This window comes from Anastrepha obliqua, chromosome 6 (genome assembly GCF_027943255.1).
Source record: "Anastrepha obliqua isolate idAnaObli1 chromosome 6, idAnaObli1_1.0, whole genome shotgun sequence".
NCBI lineage: Eukaryota > Metazoa > Arthropoda > Insecta > Diptera > Tephritidae > Anastrepha > Anastrepha obliqua.
In genome coordinates this window covers 67,479,216-67,498,511 of record NC_072897.1, presented here as the reverse complement: position 1 = coordinate 67,498,511, position 19,296 = coordinate 67,479,216, and the positions used below count along the sequence as shown (strand labels likewise).

Genomic DNA, 19,296 nt, shown 5'->3' with positions numbered 1-19,296 from the left:
ATTCCGGGACTCATAGGTATCTCAAATCAAAAAGACAAAAAGCTTTACGTTCAGTATGAATGTTGTTGTGGGTGACCAAAGGATAATATTTTGATATTTGAAAAGGTCGAGCCAAGGAGCACCAGGAGATTTGGTGGTTCCAAAAACACTCAGGCTAAAAAGCCCATAGTATTTAAAGCTCTGGAAAAAGGGTAGATAGTCAAGGAAGGAAGGAGAAAAGTATCAGACAAAGAAAGAGGAAAGAATAAAGACAGAAACAGATAGTTAGTCCTGTGAGAATTTTCCAGATTCTTTGGCAAATCTCTAAATATTCTCCAATTTTAGAGAAAGAATATTACTCATTCTTACGACATCGGAACCCAAAACTCGTAACCGTGCTCTAGCAAAAGCAGGACACTCACAGAGAAAGTGCTCAGTGCTATCCGCCTCCTCCAAACATGACAGGCACATTGGGTCCTCAATGATTCCAATGGTGGTCATATGTTGACACCATGGGCTGTGTCCTGTAATGATACCGACGATCAACCGAACGTCTTTTCTTGCATGTTTTAGTAGAAAGTTTGACAGTTTTCTGTTCGGACTTGTCACAAAACACTTTGCAGTTCTGTAGCGTTTTAGACCGGACCATCGCTCTTTATGTGGATTGCCTACATAATCGCTGATCCAATTCTTGATTCCTGCGGAACTGATTCCGATTATGGGCTCTGGCCCCTGTGGGGGTACCGCTGATCCACGGTTGGCCAATTCGTCGGCAATTTCGTTTCCTTGAACACCGGAGTATCCCGGAACCCATATAAGTACAAGCCTGTTATGTCTTGCGACAGAATTGAGCTTCTTCTTACATTCTTGAACAATCTTTGAGGTTTGCTTCGCGTTCTCCAGGGCCCTCAGTGTACCCTGACTGCCACTGAAAACTCCAATCTGTTTCCCGATTCATCTCCTCTCGATTATCCATTAGTCTACTTTCAGGATGGCAAAAACTTCCGTTTGGAAAACGGTTACCGTTTCCCCCATAGCATAGTGATACTTGTTACTATCGTTTAAGTACCATTCGGCTCCAGACCCTATTTCACTCTTGGACCCATCGGTTAAGAAAATATCCGTCAAACCTCCCTGCATGCATTCTGGATTCCTTCATTGCTCACGCAATGGAAATCTGACATCAAATCTTTTTCCAAATGAAACTATGGGTGTGAGGCCGTCTTTAGGTGGCAAAAATAGTGGATACTGCTCAGATAGCAACTTAAGGATTTCTCCGTGTCCCGAAGCTCCATCTTCGTGCCAGAAACAATATTAATGTAGTCTACACATTGCTTTTATTGCTTCCTGTTATATCCTAAGATCCGAGGGGAGCAAATCAAGCATAGCATTTAGGCCATCACCAGAGGTTGTACTCATGGCAACCGTGATGCATACACATATACATCTTTGCAGCCTGTATAGTTCCCGGATTTTGGACTTAACCATGCTCCGTCGCCACTAGACCACAGAGGCGTAAGTTATGATTGGTATGATAAGTGCTGTGTATATCCATAGGACCACATCAGATTTCAGACCCCAGGTTTTACCAAAGGCTTCAGTGAAACGTGTGTCTCCCAAGTCAGCTTCTTATCCAAGATAACTCCTAGATATTTAACTTTATCGGTAAGACCAAGTGTCACACCTTTCAGTGTTGGAAGACTAAGTCCATCCAATTTCCGTTTCTCGTAAAGAAGACTATGGTTGTTTCGTTTGGATTAACGGAAAAACCTTGTATCATGCACCAGTCATCGATTTTGTCCAGAATCCTCTGCACTTTCGTGCAAAGCCACCTTAGGGATTTATCCGATGTTAGCGCACAGACATTGTCCGCATATGCTTGCACGTGAAAACCGAGTTCCTGCATATCCGCTAGTAGAGAGTCTACGGCCAAGCGCCACAGCAGCGGAGAAAAAACACCCTCTTGGGGACATCCTTGCTTGGCCCTGACTGTGATTAGTTCGTCACTGTTATCACCAGCGGTTAACAGCCTCTCAGAGAGCATGGAATATATACATTTTACAATGGTTTGTTTAACTCCGTGTCGTTCGGCAGAAGAACATATTAAGCCGAAAGTGGCATTATCAAAAGCCCCCTCAATGTCGACGAACACGCCCACGTCGAACTTCTGGGCTGACTTGATACAATTGCGTGTCATATGTCCGGTCTTTCCGCAGTTGTAACACCGCAGATGTAGATAGGTGAAATGGTTGAAGTGCTATTGCTGCTATCAGATACTCATCGCTGCCCCGATCGGCTTCGGGAACTACCTGTAGTACTTCGGCGGCGGAACTCTTAAGCGAGACATCCAATGTAGCAGCGTTTTCTGTAATACTCCAAAGATTTGTTGTTGTTTTTTTCAACTGGAGCTTAAATATCGGTATCAAAAAATAGAGATTTTACTTCGGGACCACTGGTTAACATATTCGGGAGATTTAATTCTAGTTCACTGAGGCAAGTCTTGGCTGCATCTACCTGCGCTTCAATCGTTTCCAGTTGCAACCTTCTGTGTCTTCACGGCATTTACTTTAGTCTCAATCGTTTCCATTTGCAAGTTCATATGTGTCTTCTCAGCTTCTAGTTTAGATATACATACGTGTGTCCTGTTTTCACAGTTGCGGACTTATCCTCTAACATAATCAGTCGCATGTCTATATTTGCTGAAGGTCCTGTAGGCTCTGCCTTCTCTTCACTTTGGTCGATAATTCCTCAGCCTCCACTGCAGCACATGTTCGTCTACATCGACGCCCAATGCCTCCATAGGCTCGCTCAGCCGTGCTCGTAGTTCCGCTTTCTCTCCAGTAGTTAACAACCCACGCTATTTCAATTCTTTGTTAAGATGTTTAATTTTATGCTCACTTGCCATTTCTATTTACTCAACAATCCCACTTCTGATATCAGTTGTTACAAATTTCGTTTCGTTAAAATCCAAATAAAAATCTCAATAATTCCTCAGAGTTCGATTAATCGATTGTCAAACAAAAGTCGTAAATTAATGGCAACACAATTTACTTTACTTTATTATAACTCTTTTACAAGTTAACGCTCTAAACTTAGGACTGAATATCCCATACGCATTCACCTCTACTTAAATACACTTGTTCCACAAATGGAGGGGTCTCCGAGTGCGAAAGGCAGATGGTTTTTTATGAGGAGCTTTTTTCCTGGCAGAAATGCCTTTGGAGGTTTTCCATTGTCTATTAGAAAACACTGCAGCATAAGCATTCCCCATATATATATGAGAACAGTCCTTGGCCGGATATAAATCCGCGTCCTTTTAATAACTTAGAACCGACTGTCGGGGGAACGAACAGCTACGAAGACAGCATACATATAATATACTGAGTTGCCCGCAAAGAAATTGCCGGTTTTTTAAAGGAAAGCAAATACATTTTCATTAAAATGTAGACTGAACTTTAATCAGTTATGTTCATTCCATTTAGTTCGGTAACCTTTTTCCATCTTTCCGGCAAATTCATTATTCCGCGCTCAGAAGAACATCTGGCCTTTATTTGCAAAAAACTGAACCTAGTGAACAATTGTTGGCAGTAGGCATCCTAATTAATCGCTTGGTTGCTCTGAAACAGGTCAAAATATACCACACCCTTCCAGTCCCACCAAACTGACAGCATAATCTTCTTTTGGTGAATATCAGCCTTTGAAGTGGTTTTTTACGCTTCATTGCGTTTAAGATGCATATCACAAGCGTTGATTCGGTTTGTTAAATGAATCTCTTTTTATTCATGTTGTACTCAAATACGAGGTGTGTTCAAAAAGTATCGCGAATTTTGAACTTTCGCAGGTTATGTATATTGGAATTTTGATTTTTTTTGTGGCGATATGTTTGGTACTCATGTCTCTCACTCATGCCGACGAGTTCGGCTATTTTGAATGTTCAGTTAATTGTTGACAGCTGTTTTGCTTGCACGTCTTTCAGCTCGTCTTCGATTTTTACCTATTCAAAAAGATGGATCAAAGAACCTGTTTCAAATTTTTGTGAAAAACGAAATTAAATGCGCGGATGCATTCCGAATGTTAACTGTGTCAGAAGCTACTTTGGACAAAAGCAACGTTTATCGGTGGTATAAAATGTTCTCAGAAGGCCGAGAAGATGTGAACGACGAAAAGCGTGCCGAACGCCCGAACACTTCAACAACAGACGAAAAAAGTGATGAAGTGAAGAAAATGGTATTGGCCAATCGACGAATCACAGTTAGAGAAGTTGCTGAGGACCTAGACATATCGATTAGCCCGTGCCATTTGATTTTTTTCAATGATGTGGGCATGAGACGGGTCGTCGAAAAATTCGTACCAAAACTGCTCAGTTTTGATCAAAAGCAGCATCGCATGAACATTGCTAATGAGATGTTGGACTCTGTCCGCGACGACCCAGATTTGCTGCAGAGGGTCATAACTGGTGACAAATCGTGGGTTTATGGTTATGACGTGGAAAACAAAGCTCACTCAACTCAATGGAAGCCGCCACACGAACCAAGACCGGAAAAAGCGCGCTAAGTTCGGTCGAATGTCAAAGTTTTGCTTACCGTTTTCTTTCCAGGGGCATTGCGCATCATGAGTTCTTCCCACGGTCAATGAGGACTATTACCTGCAAGTTATGCGTAATTTGCGCGAAGCATTCCGCCAGAAACGCCCGGATTTGTGGAAGAACAAAAATTAGCTCTTGCATCACGATAACGCCCCTGCTCACCCATCATTGCTTGTGCGCGACTTTTTGGCGAAAAAGAACACGCTAATGGTGGCAGAGCCACCGTATTCCTCAGATCTGGCCCCCTGTGACTTTTTCTTGTTCCCAAAACTGAAGAGGCTCATGAAAGGACGACGCTGGGCTACGATTGACAAGATAAAGACGGCATCGAAGGAAGAGCTGAACAAGGTAAAAAAAAAATGATTTTTGAAGTGCTTCGAAGATTGGAAAAAACGTTGGTTCAAGTGCATAATACCTAATGGCGATTACTGTGAAGGGGACAAAACAGATAATAATGAATAAATAAATAATTTTTGAAAAAACACAAAATTCGCGATACTTTTTAAACACACTTCGTATCAAGCTTTTTTATAAGTCCAAGACTCTTTATATGCTCCAGAATGGAATTTGATAAACCAATTTCGGCACTGTGTTTCTTTTAAGGCTTTACCACCATATAAATCACGCAACTTTTTAGCAACCTTCTCTGCGCTTTTTCCTTTAGGGAAATAATAAAGTAAAATATGACGAAAATGCTCTTTTGAAGGGTCGATATAAAAATTGACGCAAAACAAACAAATATAAACAAAATTTGCTCGCACTTTTTTCTAAAGCAAGTTAAAAGTGACAGCTAATAATTGTCAAAAGAAAAAAATTAAATAAATAGTAATAAACTGTTTAAAATAATTATCAACGCCGTCTATATGTAAAATCGGAAATTACTTTCCGGACAACTCAATATACATATGTTTACAATAAAAATAAGAAGAATCAGTATAAAGTACATAAATAACCAAAAATTAGGATTTAAATGAATTTATGAAACATTGAAATACAAAAACAATGAAAAACATTAAAGTAAGAAGAAGAAGAAAATGATTTTAAAGAAATATAGAAAATATTGTAAGTTTTGAGTATGGCACAAAAAGTGCGTTACAAAAATCAAATTTGTAAAACAACAAACAGAATATGCTGAGGCAGAATAAAAATTTAACTTAAAAACTAGTTAACAAAAGTATGTTTGTAAAATATCCCACATTAAAACGACCACAATTAAATTTTAATTTAAATTCTAATTTAAATTTAAATTTTAATTTAATTGTCTACGCCTCTAACACTTCTGCGCCACTATCTTCAAAATAACAAGCATTATTAAAATATGTTTTTACTATATCCTAAATACTATGATTTATTAAATAAAGGGTGATCAATTTAGAGGTATCGGATTTTAAATTGAAATAAAATATGTATTATATTTGTGTAGAACCATTCAGGATATTTATTTTCAAATGGTTTATCTGCAAAGCATTTAGATTTTACATACATATATATATATATGTATATATATATTTATATTTAATTGGCACTTACACCCTTTTTGGGTGTTTGGTCGACCTCTCCTCCTATTTGTGGCGCGAGTCGTGAAAAAATTAGAAAACATTTCTTCTTCATTTTGATGTTTCACAGAGACTCGAACCTACGTTCTCTCCGAATGGTAGTCACGCACCAACCCATTTGGCTACGGCGGCCGTCAAACTGAATACATAATTTTTTTCATGATGATTTGAATATAACAGTAGTTTAACTTTCGAATCACAATTATGATGCATCAGTGGGCTATGCTTTTTTTAGTAAATTTGAAAATAGAATGCATTTTACCGAGTATGAAAATACAGCTAACTCGGCGGAGCGTCGTGATGCAGTTAATTCAACAGCGACATACTTTTCTAAAGATAAATATTTGGTGTGGTCCTTATCGTCTGTTATAATAGGGCAAGAAAAGGAAATATAATTTCAGGAAAAACTGGAACTACTCTTGTTCTAGGCATTACATCTATCAAGGACTCATTTGACCTACATATGTTTTACAAAAATAATAAGGAAAATAACCATTGAGTTCAGTAATATGGAAGGTACTGAAAGAAACGTCGAGAAGAGTTCGACGCATATCTAGGTGTATTGAATTTGACAGGTAAAATAAACTCAAACCCAAATATCAAATGGTAGCTTATTTTTAACCATTTTATGTAGGTGTATACCGATCTCATGGAGGGAGTCTAGTCTTTGGGCTGAAGTATATATTTCGCGACCTTCTGTTAAGAGATCGTTTTACTGAAACAAACAGCGTTCTTCGTTTTGATGATAGAGACAATCGTAGGTCTTGGAGGCCTACTGACAAGCTAGATTTGTTTTCACCTTACGAGAACGTAGATACGTCGGACTATAGATGGACATATAATCCTTTCAATAGTAGATGCCCATTTATGCTATAGAGGCCTAGTAAACCTGCTAAAAATGGATTGAAATCGTCCACAGCGGCCGATGTTCGCACAAAAATTTTTTCAATTTTCCTATATGGTCTATAAACTTACAGCCAGAAATATGTCAAGGGCAACGAGTTGTTTTGGATTTGGCCCACCTCTATCATGGCTGCAATATTACAGCCAATAATTTCTTGGCATAATAATTATTCAAATAAAATATTTCTCTTGTTGGCACTGTACGAAATATCAGACGGTTTCCTCCCTTGTGTAGTACTAACAAAGACGACCGTTTATTGTCTGTTTTTAAAAGTAGGCTTTCTTCAGTTAGCAAGTTTCATTTACGCAATAAGTTTTACGATATTGGGAAGTATACATCACAGCGATAATGTGATTTTTAATCAACCGAAAAAACTATCAGAAATTATTGCATTATCATATTGATCAATTGGTAGAAGCTTACTCTTGTAGAATGGAAACAAAGCGATGGTATGTTGGCTCAGCAATTTATTGTTACATCCGCTGCTAACGGCTTTGTGTTGTTAACTGAAGTAAGTCATGACTAGAATTCGAATAGAATACCTTGGATTTGCTCTCGCGCTTGTGAATATCCGGCATACAGAACGTGTTCTAATATCACATCACTCACAACACATCCACGGCAGAGCCTCCCCGTAAACGGAAAGCGAGTCAACGAGTCCAATTTTTTCAATTGGAATTCGTCAAAAACTTTTGAGTACTGTTTGTATCGAGCTTGGGGTTCAATTTCAACCTATCACTGCCAAAACCATGCCCATGCGTGCGGACGTGTGAACGTGAACTAATAATTCAATAATAATTGTGACTTTTAGTTAGCAACTCAGTGATCGAACTCACGAGGAATTATTGTGAAACGTTTTATTGAAGAAAGGTACACACAACACGAACACACTTCAAGTAGTCTTGTAGGCCTATCGCTCAGCGGTACATGAAACTACTGGCCAATCACTCGCTAGGACCATCTCAAGCGATTAAGGCTTCCGGGAGATTTTTCATTTGAAAGAGGCACCGCTCCTGCAAAGGACGAAGTTTATAGTTTAAAAACACTGCAGGATGACTGACGAACTACCCCATTATGTGAGGCAACATATCCAGCTTATGCGTAATAAGACGAAGGATAGATTTGACCGTGCTGTGAACTCCGAAAGATTTAGCGCAGGTAATTTGGTACTTCTACCTCCATTTGGATCGAAGAATATCGGGAGATATTAAAACAAATGAATTTGCATTCACACAAGACGACAAGACAGAAGTGGCCAGCAGAGACGAGTTGCTATATCTAGAAATGATGATAGTTATTAGGCACATTTATATGAGTAGAAGTGCAAGCGCATAAAGTAATAAGTGTTAAGTAGAGCGTGAATTACTGTGAAATTCAATAGCAAGTTTTGTTGTCATTATTTTATGATTTTTATTTAACAATCAGGTATCGAACTGAAAGGAATTATTGGGAAAAGTATAATTTGGTCTTGAATATGTGTATTAATTATTAGAAACCGAAGAGGCAGTAAAAGTCTTTGTGAAAGGAGCTTTGTTTACATTTATTTGATTTTTATTGAACTTATTTTAAAACAAATAGTATATTACTGTAAATGGCGACAATTTTTCATTAACGTGAAAATGATCTCTTTTCGTCTGTTGTTCGTGCCTTTTATTTCTGACAGTTCGCCATTTCGTCTAACAGCTATTCTATATCTAAAAGGGATTGGCAATGCTGCCAAGTACCCAGACGAATTCCTTGGCGCGCTCTCATATAAAAAAAGAGAGGTTCGTATCTAGTTATTAATTGTCAAGTGCTTGGGTTTGCATAACCAACTGTGTTAAATTAAATAATGAGTACTAACTAGTTAAAAACTATAAGGACAGTCCATAAGTTCGTGCGTTTTTTAAAGGTGGTTTTAAAATTAATAAAAAAGATGTTTAAAGTATTTATTAATCAATAATATATTTTCCTTCATTATTTACAACTAGCTTTAACCCGCGGCCCCGCTCGCGTAGGAGTAGTTTTGTTTGATTTAGGATATGTATATAAAAGAATTACAAACAATAATTTCATAGACAATAATTTTTTATTAATAACCTTAATATTACAATACCCGGCATCCGCTGCTATGCCTCGTTGAATAAAATCAAAACAACGAATCAGAAAAGTATGAAGCAAAATTATTTTTATTAATTTTCTATCTCAAACCGTTTTTGAACTTTGCATTTGGGTCGTAGTTGAACAGCTTATGCGGACTATGAAGTCTAGAGTGTGCTATAAATAGTGGGAAATAAGGAAAAATAAGATTTTTCAGATTAAATTTAAGCAAATATTCGATTATTAGTGACGAATGAGAGTGGTGGCGCGGCCTGGGGGCTGTGGGAAGGGAGTTCCATCATAAAACATGTTGTTGTTGTTTTAACAGCTTTGGTAGCCCTGTCAGTGTAGGCATATCACCGGTCGTCTTCGTCTAGCTCATCTAGGGGTAGGCCCAGGAAACATGCTGTTTCGTCAGGTTGGGTCCAGAGGGAGAAGGGTGTTAGATGAGTCGGTTTGAGGGGGCATGTGAAGAGATGGTTAGTGTCGTGCGGGGTACCATCACATGCCGGACATATGTTTGGTATGTCGGGGTCGATTCTGGATATGTAGGAGTTTAACCTGCTACAGTATCCAGAACGTAGTTGTGCCAGTGTTACACGAGTCTCACGGGGAAGCTGGAGCTCTTCGTCTGCAATAGGTGGTGGTTGGAACCGATTACGGCATTCACAGGACGGAAGTTCATGAAGGTGGTGACGGTCTCCCGGTGGATGTCGTTTATTGACTGTCTAAATACTGTCCGGTCCAGTAGGTTGCGGTCAGTTTTGTCCTGGATTTCGTCAGCGTAGTCTAAGAGGTGTCTTCTGACGTGCCTGGGAGGCGGCTCAGGTTCAAGCAGGTATCTGCAGGGGTGAAACCTGCGGTAACATCCAAGCAGGAACTGCTTGCTGAGCAGTTTGTTGTGCTCCACTACTGGGAGCATTTGTGCCTCGTTATGTAGGTGTTGAATGGGAGACATCAGGAGGCACCCGGTCGCTGTCCGAATGGCGGTATTTTGACATGTCTGTAGCTTTTTCCACTGCGTATCACTAGTTCCAGACGACCAGACAGGCGCAGCATAGTTTAGAACAGGCCGAGTAATTGCCTTAAATGTCGAAAGTAGCAGTTCTTTGTCTTTGCCCCATGTGCTGCCGGCAAGCGATTTGAGGACCTTGTTGCGATTTTGGACTTTAGTGGCAATTGCGGTTGTGTGCGCAGAGAAGGAGAGCAAGCTGTCATAAAAACATGTCTCTAACCTTCATTGGGTGAAAATATGAATGTATAAAAATGGTTACGTCATTTGGTGTTGTCGTTTCGTAGTGATGCGCGAACAATGTACAGATATTCACCTTTACAGTATAGATGTCTTCCCAACGTTTAGGCAGATTTTTAATTACCTGCTCAAAAAATTGTTTGTCCTTGGAGCCAAAATACGCTTTGATATCCCTTTTTATAGCTTCCTTTAAGGAGTAGTTCTTGTTACTTATATGGGATTGAAGTCCACGGAAAAAGTGATAATCACAAGGTGAAATATCCGGAGAGTATGGTGGATGCGGCAATAGCTCCCATCCGAGCTCGTTCAGCTTGCCTAATGTTTGCCTTGCGGTATGAGGTCTTGCGTTGTCGTGGTGAAACAAAACTTTGCGTCTATTCACTAAAGATGGTCGATTTTTGTTAAGTGGCTCATTCAGGTTTGATAGCTGATGGGAATAATAATCGGCAGTTATCGTCTGGTTTGGTTCCAGAAGTTCATAATAAACAATACCGGCCATATCCCACCAAATAGACAGGAGAATCTTCTTAGGGTGAATGCCATCTCTAGGGGTCGGCCCTGGTGTTTCATCTTTATCTAATCATTGGCGTTTGCGATCAGGATTATTGTAAAGGACCCATTTTTCATCACCAGTAACGATACGGTTCAAAATACTTTCATTTTCAAGCCGTTGCAGCAGTTGAGAGCACACATTCACTCTCTGCTGAAGGTTGGCGACGGAAAGTCTATGCGGATCCATTTTTCCAGCTTTGAAACCTTTCTCAACTGAACCAGGAGCATGTGAACTGTTCCATGCGATGAATTTAACCTCTGAGCTATCATGTCGACTGTCAAATCGGGCTCAGCTTCCACGAGTTCGAGCAAGGCGTCGGAGTTAGAGACTTCAGGACGAACAGGGCGCGGGGCATCCTCCACGACGCAGCTTCCACTTCGGAATTTTGAAAACCACTTTTGCGCAGTCCTTACACTCTCGGTATCCTCTTCGTGAACAGTGTTTATTTATGCAGCAGGAGTTGTTGCATTTTACCACTTTTATAAAAAAAATGCAAAATATGCCACTTATACGCGTTCGAAGATTCCATTTTATTTTTTAACAACACGTGCTTCTATCCGCGATTAAAATCACTTGTTGAATGCACAATATATCAAAGAAAATATAAATAGTTCCGTTACATTCCGTGAATAATTTTTTGTATGCAAAAATCGTACAAAAGTGAAATTATGGGTAAAATACGCACGAACTTATGGACTGACCTCATATATACATACATATATTATATATGGCTCAATAAAGAACTCGGACATACATGGTATGCAGCTTCAAATTCAAAGTTTTTGTGAGAAATGCAAGTTAAGTATCTTTATTTTTATATTTTTCTATTAGGTATTCAAAGAGGATTTTAAAAATAGTAATATTATAATAATTTACAAATCCATTACCTCCTTGTTGTAAAAAATTTATCATGCAGCATTCGCAAGATTGGTGTAAAAAAGTCGGGGGAAATCACCTTTACAACGTGGAGTCCTACAATTAATATACTCTCGGTAGAACAGTGCAAAGAAAAAACCAAACGTAATAAATTAAAATAAAATTTCAGTCGTGTTTTGTTGAATAAAAGTTCAAATTATAAACATGGCTAGACAGCGTGGTAAAAGCTCAATCTAAGTCAGAAATTTAGTTAATAGTCATCAATAAAAAGGTAAAACCGTTCGGGAAATCGCAGAAATAGGTATGGCCGTGATCGACCATATACGACAGTGATAAGATGTTTCAAAGGAACAAAATCCGTGGAAAGTAAGAAGAAATCGGGACGACCAAATCTGTTTCCTAATCTCGCAACAAAATTCGCCCAACACCTTGTATTAACTGCAACCCCGAAAGTATACGTATAGTGCGGCGAAAGAATAATTATAATGGAAGAGTTGAACGAACAAAACCTTTCATCAACGAGAATAACCGGCACAAGAGAATAAAATTTGCAAAGCGTCATGGGGATAAGGATTTCGAGGTTATTTAGGTCAGATGGACAAACATATGTGTGCAGAGGAGTTGCTGGACAGTTAAACATGGGGATGGGTCGGTAATGGTATGGGGTTGTATGTCCGCTGCTGCTACTGGAAATTTGTGCTTCATTAACGGCAATATGGGCCACAAACAATACCTAACAATTATGAAAGAAAATTTGGTCCAAAGTGCTCAAAAGGTAGGAATTAAGGACAATTTCCAGTACTATCAAGACAACATAACCACTTGATGTCCGTTTATGGCTTATGTACAACTGCCCTAAACTACTTGAAAAACCAATTGAAAAACCTTGTTATTAGAATCAAGAAAGACCTAGAAGATGCTATTAAAGAAGAGTGGGGGAAATAGATCATTTAACATGCAAGAAGCTGTTCGAATCCATGCCAGGAAGACTGAATGCTGTGAGAAAAAATAAAGGCTTGCCGACTAAATATTTTATTATTATTGTTTATTAGAATAATATAAAATATTTCACTTACTTAAAAAAAAAGAGCACACTAGCTGGCTGCTTGGGCCTTCGGTAATTATGAGATTATGTTTAAGTTTTAAGGTATAGGATAAATGAAAATTTTACAAGCTTTCAATTAGGCCGATTGCCTTAATAAAGATATATATATTAATGACATTCTCTGTTATGGTATTTTTCAAAAGTTCGGAGGGGTTTTTGGAGCCAAAGATAGGTACACGTTTAGTATTTAAATTTGCACATATGTCTATTATGTGTATAATAGTAATGTGTAATTAGCAATTTTATGTTCAAGATTGCGCAATTGCCATAGATAGGCAGTCCATAGTCTATTTTTGATACTAATAAAGCTCTAGTTATGTTAATGAGGGTGTTATTGTGGGTATGAAGGGGCTTAAATGAGAGGTATTTGATGATGTTAAGTCGGCTAGTAAGACTATTCCTGAGGTACAGACAATGTTTTCTAAAAGTGTATTTGTTGTCGAATACAATACCAAGAGCATTAACCTCAGCTATATTTGTATTTTCATGAATAATTTGTATTTGTGGACATCGCGTCTTCCGGCAGATATGCAGTGTCTTGCATTCGCTGTAAGATAAAATTGCTCCTGAACGTTTGCTCCAGGAGCTAATATCGTCAAGCAGCTGTTCGAATATTGATTGTTCTTTATTGATGTCTTTGGCTTTTGTATAAAAGAAAGCATCGTCAGCATATATCCAGAAGTTTAAACTTTTTTGTTTGGAGACAATTTTATTTATTTCCTCGAAAGCTATAATAAAGAGTACCACTGAGAGGGGAGAGCCTTGGGGTATACCGTTTTCAAGGCGGTGCATTGAGGAAGGTACACCATTGATTTTGATTTGAAATGTACGATTCGTTAAGAACGACTTTACCAACGGGTAAATTTTTGGGCCAAAATATGCCACGCTGTCAGTTGTTCGAGAACAACATGGACTCCAATGCGGTCAAAGGTATTTTCAAAATCTGTCGACATTAATCTTAACTGCTTTGTTGATGAGAGAGCATATGCTATGTAGTGTTGCAGAGGAATAAGACCTTCCAAGGTGCTGTGGTGTTTTTCAAAGGCAACTTGATTAGGACTCACAAACCCGTTTTTTGTTATGAACCACATAAGCCGTTTTGCTATCATTTTTTCAAATGTTTTTCCTAAGCAAGAGAGAAGTGATATGGATCTGTAGCTATCGAGGTGATTTTTAGGCAGATAGCCAAGTGTGAGGGTATTTACCAGTTTTAAACATGTCGTTGTAGAGTGATAGAAGAGTGCTTTTGCATGTCTCTGCCTGGAGTTTTCCCTTTTGTATGCTGGAGTGAAGTTTCTAGTTCAATATGGCTAAAATCAGTTTCCAGTGCAAGGGCATTGCTTGATAGCTGTCTCGGAAGGTGCGACTATTGCAGAACTATTCTGTTTTATTTAAAATATTCTGAAGGGAAATTCAAGTATTCTGACAAAGTTTTAGCGAATGTGTTAGCAATGTCTAGGGAATTGGTTATTAATCCGGTTGAGAGTTCTATGGAACTGATAGGTGCTGAAGGGATACCCGTAAGAGATTTGATAGAGGGAAAAATTTTTTTTTGGTGTTGAAAACGGGTTAATTTCTTTAGTGAAAGTTGCTATTTATGCTCGTTTGGCTTCTTTGACACGTTTTTTAAAGAGGGCGTTAGCTTTCTTATAGGCAATTAGAATATTGTTGGAAGGCAAAGATTTGTAGATTTGCCAAAGCGATTGTTTACTGGTTCGAAGATTGTTAAGGCATTGGTTCCATCATGCAGAACAGTTTTTTAACTGGGAAATATTGCTCTGAGGCATAGCTTCATTGGCTGCTGATTTAATGGCTTTAGTGATTTTTGCTGCGATTTGATGAACGTTGGTTGAGCTACAATCAGAGAAATTTTTTCACACAAAAGTTGATATCGATACCAGTCCGCGGCATCCGTTTTAAATTTGGGAGATTTATTAAGGTCACATCTGGTTAGTCTTGCTGAAAAGTGCGTTGGCGACCCGTTGTTCAAAATAATGAGATTTTTTGTTATGGCAACATTTTTGATGGTGGTGGCGCGAGCATTTGATTTTGGCGAGCTCCAAAAAAGGCTCCAAGCATTGAAGTCCCCGAGCAGGATACGTGGATTTTGGGAACGTGATAAAAGTGTGAAAATGTCATTTTCGGAAAATGATTGGCTCGGCGGTATGTAGGTGTTTATTATTGTAGAAGGAGGTGATGTGCTGAATTCTATGCCTATGGATTGTGGGATACTATACTGAAAAATTTCCCGGTGTGGGTTATTTCATTTCACGAGTATGGTTATCCCTTGTTTGAATGTGGTATTAGAATTAAAGAAATGTCCTACATAGCTTTTGTGAGTTACTACCTGTTTAGTGTGATACGAAATGTGGGCTTCTTGTAGACATATTATATTAGGATTTGTGTCTTTAATTAATAGGCCTAGTTCATTGTAATTATTAAAATAACCTTTTATGTTCCACTGTGAAATTAAGAACGACATAAGAAAAGAAAAACAAAATGAAAAAAAATAATATAGAAAAAAATAATATTGTAATAATTAAAGGGAAATCAAGAAAAAATGAAGAGCGTAAGAGACGACTTTTAAGTATGTATGTTAGGTATAGTATTATACCTATATCTACTTTTTAAATGTATATTATTACAATAGTTTGGGCTTAAAAATATAAATGTATGAATAAATGTTATTTGTTGGTTGTATAATTTGGGTATTTTGTTTTTAAGTGTTCTTCGATGGAGAGTGGTTGCGTGGGAGTGGAGTTTGTACTGTTGCTGAATGATAGCATTGAGGCTCCGGAGAATTGAGGTGTTGTTGGCTGTTGTGTTTTGAAAGTTTCAATATCCATAGTATTTACATTGGTGATATCGATGGCTGTTTGTTGTTGTGGAAGAGTTTCTATTTTCATTGTGTTGTCGATTACAGTATCGCTCTTGGTGTTGTTGGCAGAGTGAGTACGCATTGTACTGTTTATCAAATCTGCTGATGAGCTGGTTTTTTCATTGCCCGAAGAATAGTTATTGCCTTTAGTAGTTTTTAGTATTAAATTATTGTTGGTGATTGTTTCTGTTACTTTTGTTTTTTCTGTTGAGTTATTGTTTGTCGAATTCTTTTGGTTTAGATTATTTGTCTTACTTATTGAAATGTTTGACGTGAATTTTTTTTCTATGGTGGTTGGTTCAGTTGATTTTACCGTATTGGCAAAAGACATAGTGTCCGGTTGAATATGATGCCGTGATTTATGTATTTTATAAGCGTCGCACATTGTGCATTTTTCTTGTGTTTTAATTTTTATTATTTCCTTAGCTTGCTGATATCTTGGGCATAGGTTTGACGATGCCACGTGTAGGCCTGCGCAGTTGGCGCAAAATGTTCTTATACAGGCTTCCGGGTCGAGGGGAGGAACGTTGCATGAGATACATGATGGAGTGCTGCGACAATGCTTCTGCATATGACCGAGCTTCTGGCAGCTTTTGCACCTCATTAGGCTGAGATAATAAGGGCGTACAGATGTGTTAATCCATGCGATATTTATTTTGTCTGGAAGAGTATAGCTATCGAAGGTTAATAGTACAACAACAGTGTACTGTGATTTCCCTTCGACTACACGTTGAAACCTGTATACATTAGTCACGTTATACTCTTTTAGTCCCTCTACGATCTCGTCTTCGGATGCATTGCGTAAGAGAGGTGCGTAAACTTTTCCCTTCACACTATTAAGGTTTCCGTGGTAGCTGACGGTGATGTCACATATTTCAGGTAGGATTTTCGTGTCCAATAATTTTTTTGCAATGGTCTGATTTTTAAGTAGAAGTATCAGACTTTCATCTGGGTTTGGTATGATTTTATTTATATCTTTGCATATAATAAGCAGAGCTTTGTGAACGGCAAAAATTGAGTAGCTTGAGACAGTTTTTTCTGAGTCTGTAGATTTAATTACCACAAATTTAGGATCGTCTTTTTTGTTAATCGGAGTTCTGGGAACTCTTCGGAAAGGTTTTTTGGTTTAGCTTTGTTTCGTTCTGCACGATTAGTAGAAGATAACAGGACACACCTGTTATCGCCAATTTTGTGGCCCGTAGAGGCCATTATGCACTTAAATAATTTGTTGATTTATAAACAGCCGATTTTTTGGTGCAGAAATAAATTAAAAAAACACTAAATGAGAACAATAACAATGCACTCAATATTCAAAGTGTTAATTATATGTACGAATGTGAATCAGAATAATCAATCGAAGAGCGTTTGTGACCGATCGCGGCGTATTCTTGACGGTGACTGCGACTAAATATTATATTAATTATACGAGGGGTGCCTTTTATATGTCGGGATTAGAGAACAAAAACAAATTTTAATCATCGAAAATCACTTTATTGTTTTTCAAAATATTCTCCATGAAGATCTATACACTTTTGCATGCGTTTGAACCAATTGTCGAAGCACTTTTGCCACTCTGAATGAGGTACCTCCAAAACATGCATTCTGAATGCCGCAACCGCTTCTTCAGGTGTCGAAAAACGTTGACCTCTCAGTTTTTTTTTTACGTACGGGAATAAAAAGAAGTCATTCGGTGCCACGTCAGGACTATACGGCGGATGACCCATTAATTCGATGTTTTGGGTGCTCAAAAATGCAGTTGTTTGAGCCGATGTGTGAGAGCTCGCATTGTCCTGGTGAAGAGTGATCCGTCTTTGGCGATTGGTTTTCCTAACTTCTTGGAAGACAACTGGCAAACAAATGGTTGTGTACCACTCAGAATTTACTGTTCTGCGTTGTTCTAGTGGTACGGTTGCGACATGTCCAGTTTTTTCCAAAAAAACAGGCGACCATTTGCTTGGAAGTGCTTCGTGCGCGAACAACTTTTGTTGGATTTGGCTCATCTTGAAACACCCATACAGTCGACTGCTGTTTACTTTCGGGCTCATACGCGTAAATCCATGATTCATCACCTGTCACGATGTCATAGACGTGTTTCGAAGCCACGCGATCGTATTTTTTGAGCATTTCCTTCGACCAATCGACACGAGCCTTTTTTTGAGCGATTGACAAATTGTGTGGGATCCAACGCGAACACATTTTTTTGACAGTTAAATGTTTATGCAATATTCAATGTATGCTGGTCCCCGTAATGCCTAAGATTGTCTCAATCTCACGATAGGTCACATGACGATCTTCCAATATCAGTTCGCGCACAGCATCAATGGTTTTCGGAACAACAACTGATTTTGGACGACCTTCACGAAATTCGTCTTGGAGTGAACTACGACCACGATTGAATTCACCATACCATCGATAAACACTGGACCTTGATGGAGCTTCATCGCCAAAAAATTAATTAGGTTCATCCATGCAATGTTGCTGAGTTAATCCACGTCGAAAGTTGTAAAAAATAATCGCACGAAAATGTTCACGATTTAATTCCATTTTTGGACCGAGATGAATCTTTTAAGTTACTATAAACAACACAAATAGCGCTGGTATCTCAAAACGTTCTAAGTTGCCAGATTGCAACACCAGGGTTGCCAAATCCCGAAATATAAAAGGCACCCCTCGTATCGAAGCGTATTTTGGCTCCAAGGACAAACCATTTTTTGAGCATGGAATTAAAAATCTGCCTAAACGTTGGGAAGACAATGTAAGTAATGAAGGAAAATATATCATTGATTAATAAATACTTTAAACATCGTTTAATTAATTTTAAAACCACCTTTAAAAAACGCACGAACTAATGGACTGACCTGATGTATTGCTAAATAAGTAAACATATATTCGGGACGAGTGTACCAAAATAAAACAAATAATAATCGAAAGTCGAATGTACGTAGCCCGCGAAATTTTAAAATTCACCTTATTTTTAACATTAACACGCTTTTATTAGCTCGGGTTGTGTGTATGTATGTATGAATGAATGTAACGGAATCGTTGAGCTTAATTTTCACTGTCTTCTAAAAATCTGATCGACTTGGAATTTTGCACACCTATCAAGGACCGATGACAATGCAATAATTTGATAAAAGTTTTCCACTATCCTTATTGGGATTGCCAGGCTTAATATTTTCTTTTTTAAATCTTCTGTGGAAGAATAAGAAAGACAGAGTTAACGCGCGGTCTGCGCATGGCTGCCGAGTTACTCTTACTGATTTCGGGAGTCTACGACTTACTCTTTCGAATTCGAACTTGATCGGGCACGCGGCACTGCAGTACGAATAGAAGGCTAAAACGTTTTCAGGGTAGTTGCATTCTCACTTTGTATAGTCTTTACACATACGTAGATACTACAAGTCTCATACACGCAAATTTACTCTATTCAATTTTCATATAAGATGAAACAATTTTCATATAACATGTAATTTTGTTAATTACAATAAAATAATCAAAACATAAATTTTGAAATTATTTTACGGAGCAA

At 38.3% G+C, this 19,296-nt stretch overlaps 1 protein-coding gene across 6 annotated transcripts in view; it reads left to right on the top strand.

Moving 5' to 3' along the window:
* The window catches only part of LOC129249764 (plexin-B), a 112,222-nt gene that overhangs the window by 15,311 nt on the left and 77,615 nt on the right, over positions 1-19,296 (top strand). The window contains exon 10 of one of the 6 annotated variants that reach the window (XM_054889389.1): positions 3,956-4,912. The exons of the other annotated variants lie outside the window; for them this stretch is intronic. Within the exon in view, the coding sequence (XP_054745364.1) occupies positions 3,956-4,018 (63 nt within the window). The 3' untranslated portion in view covers positions 4,019-4,912. The remainder of the gene's footprint in view (positions 1-3,955; positions 4,913-19,296) is intronic. 6 annotated transcript variants of the gene reach the window in all.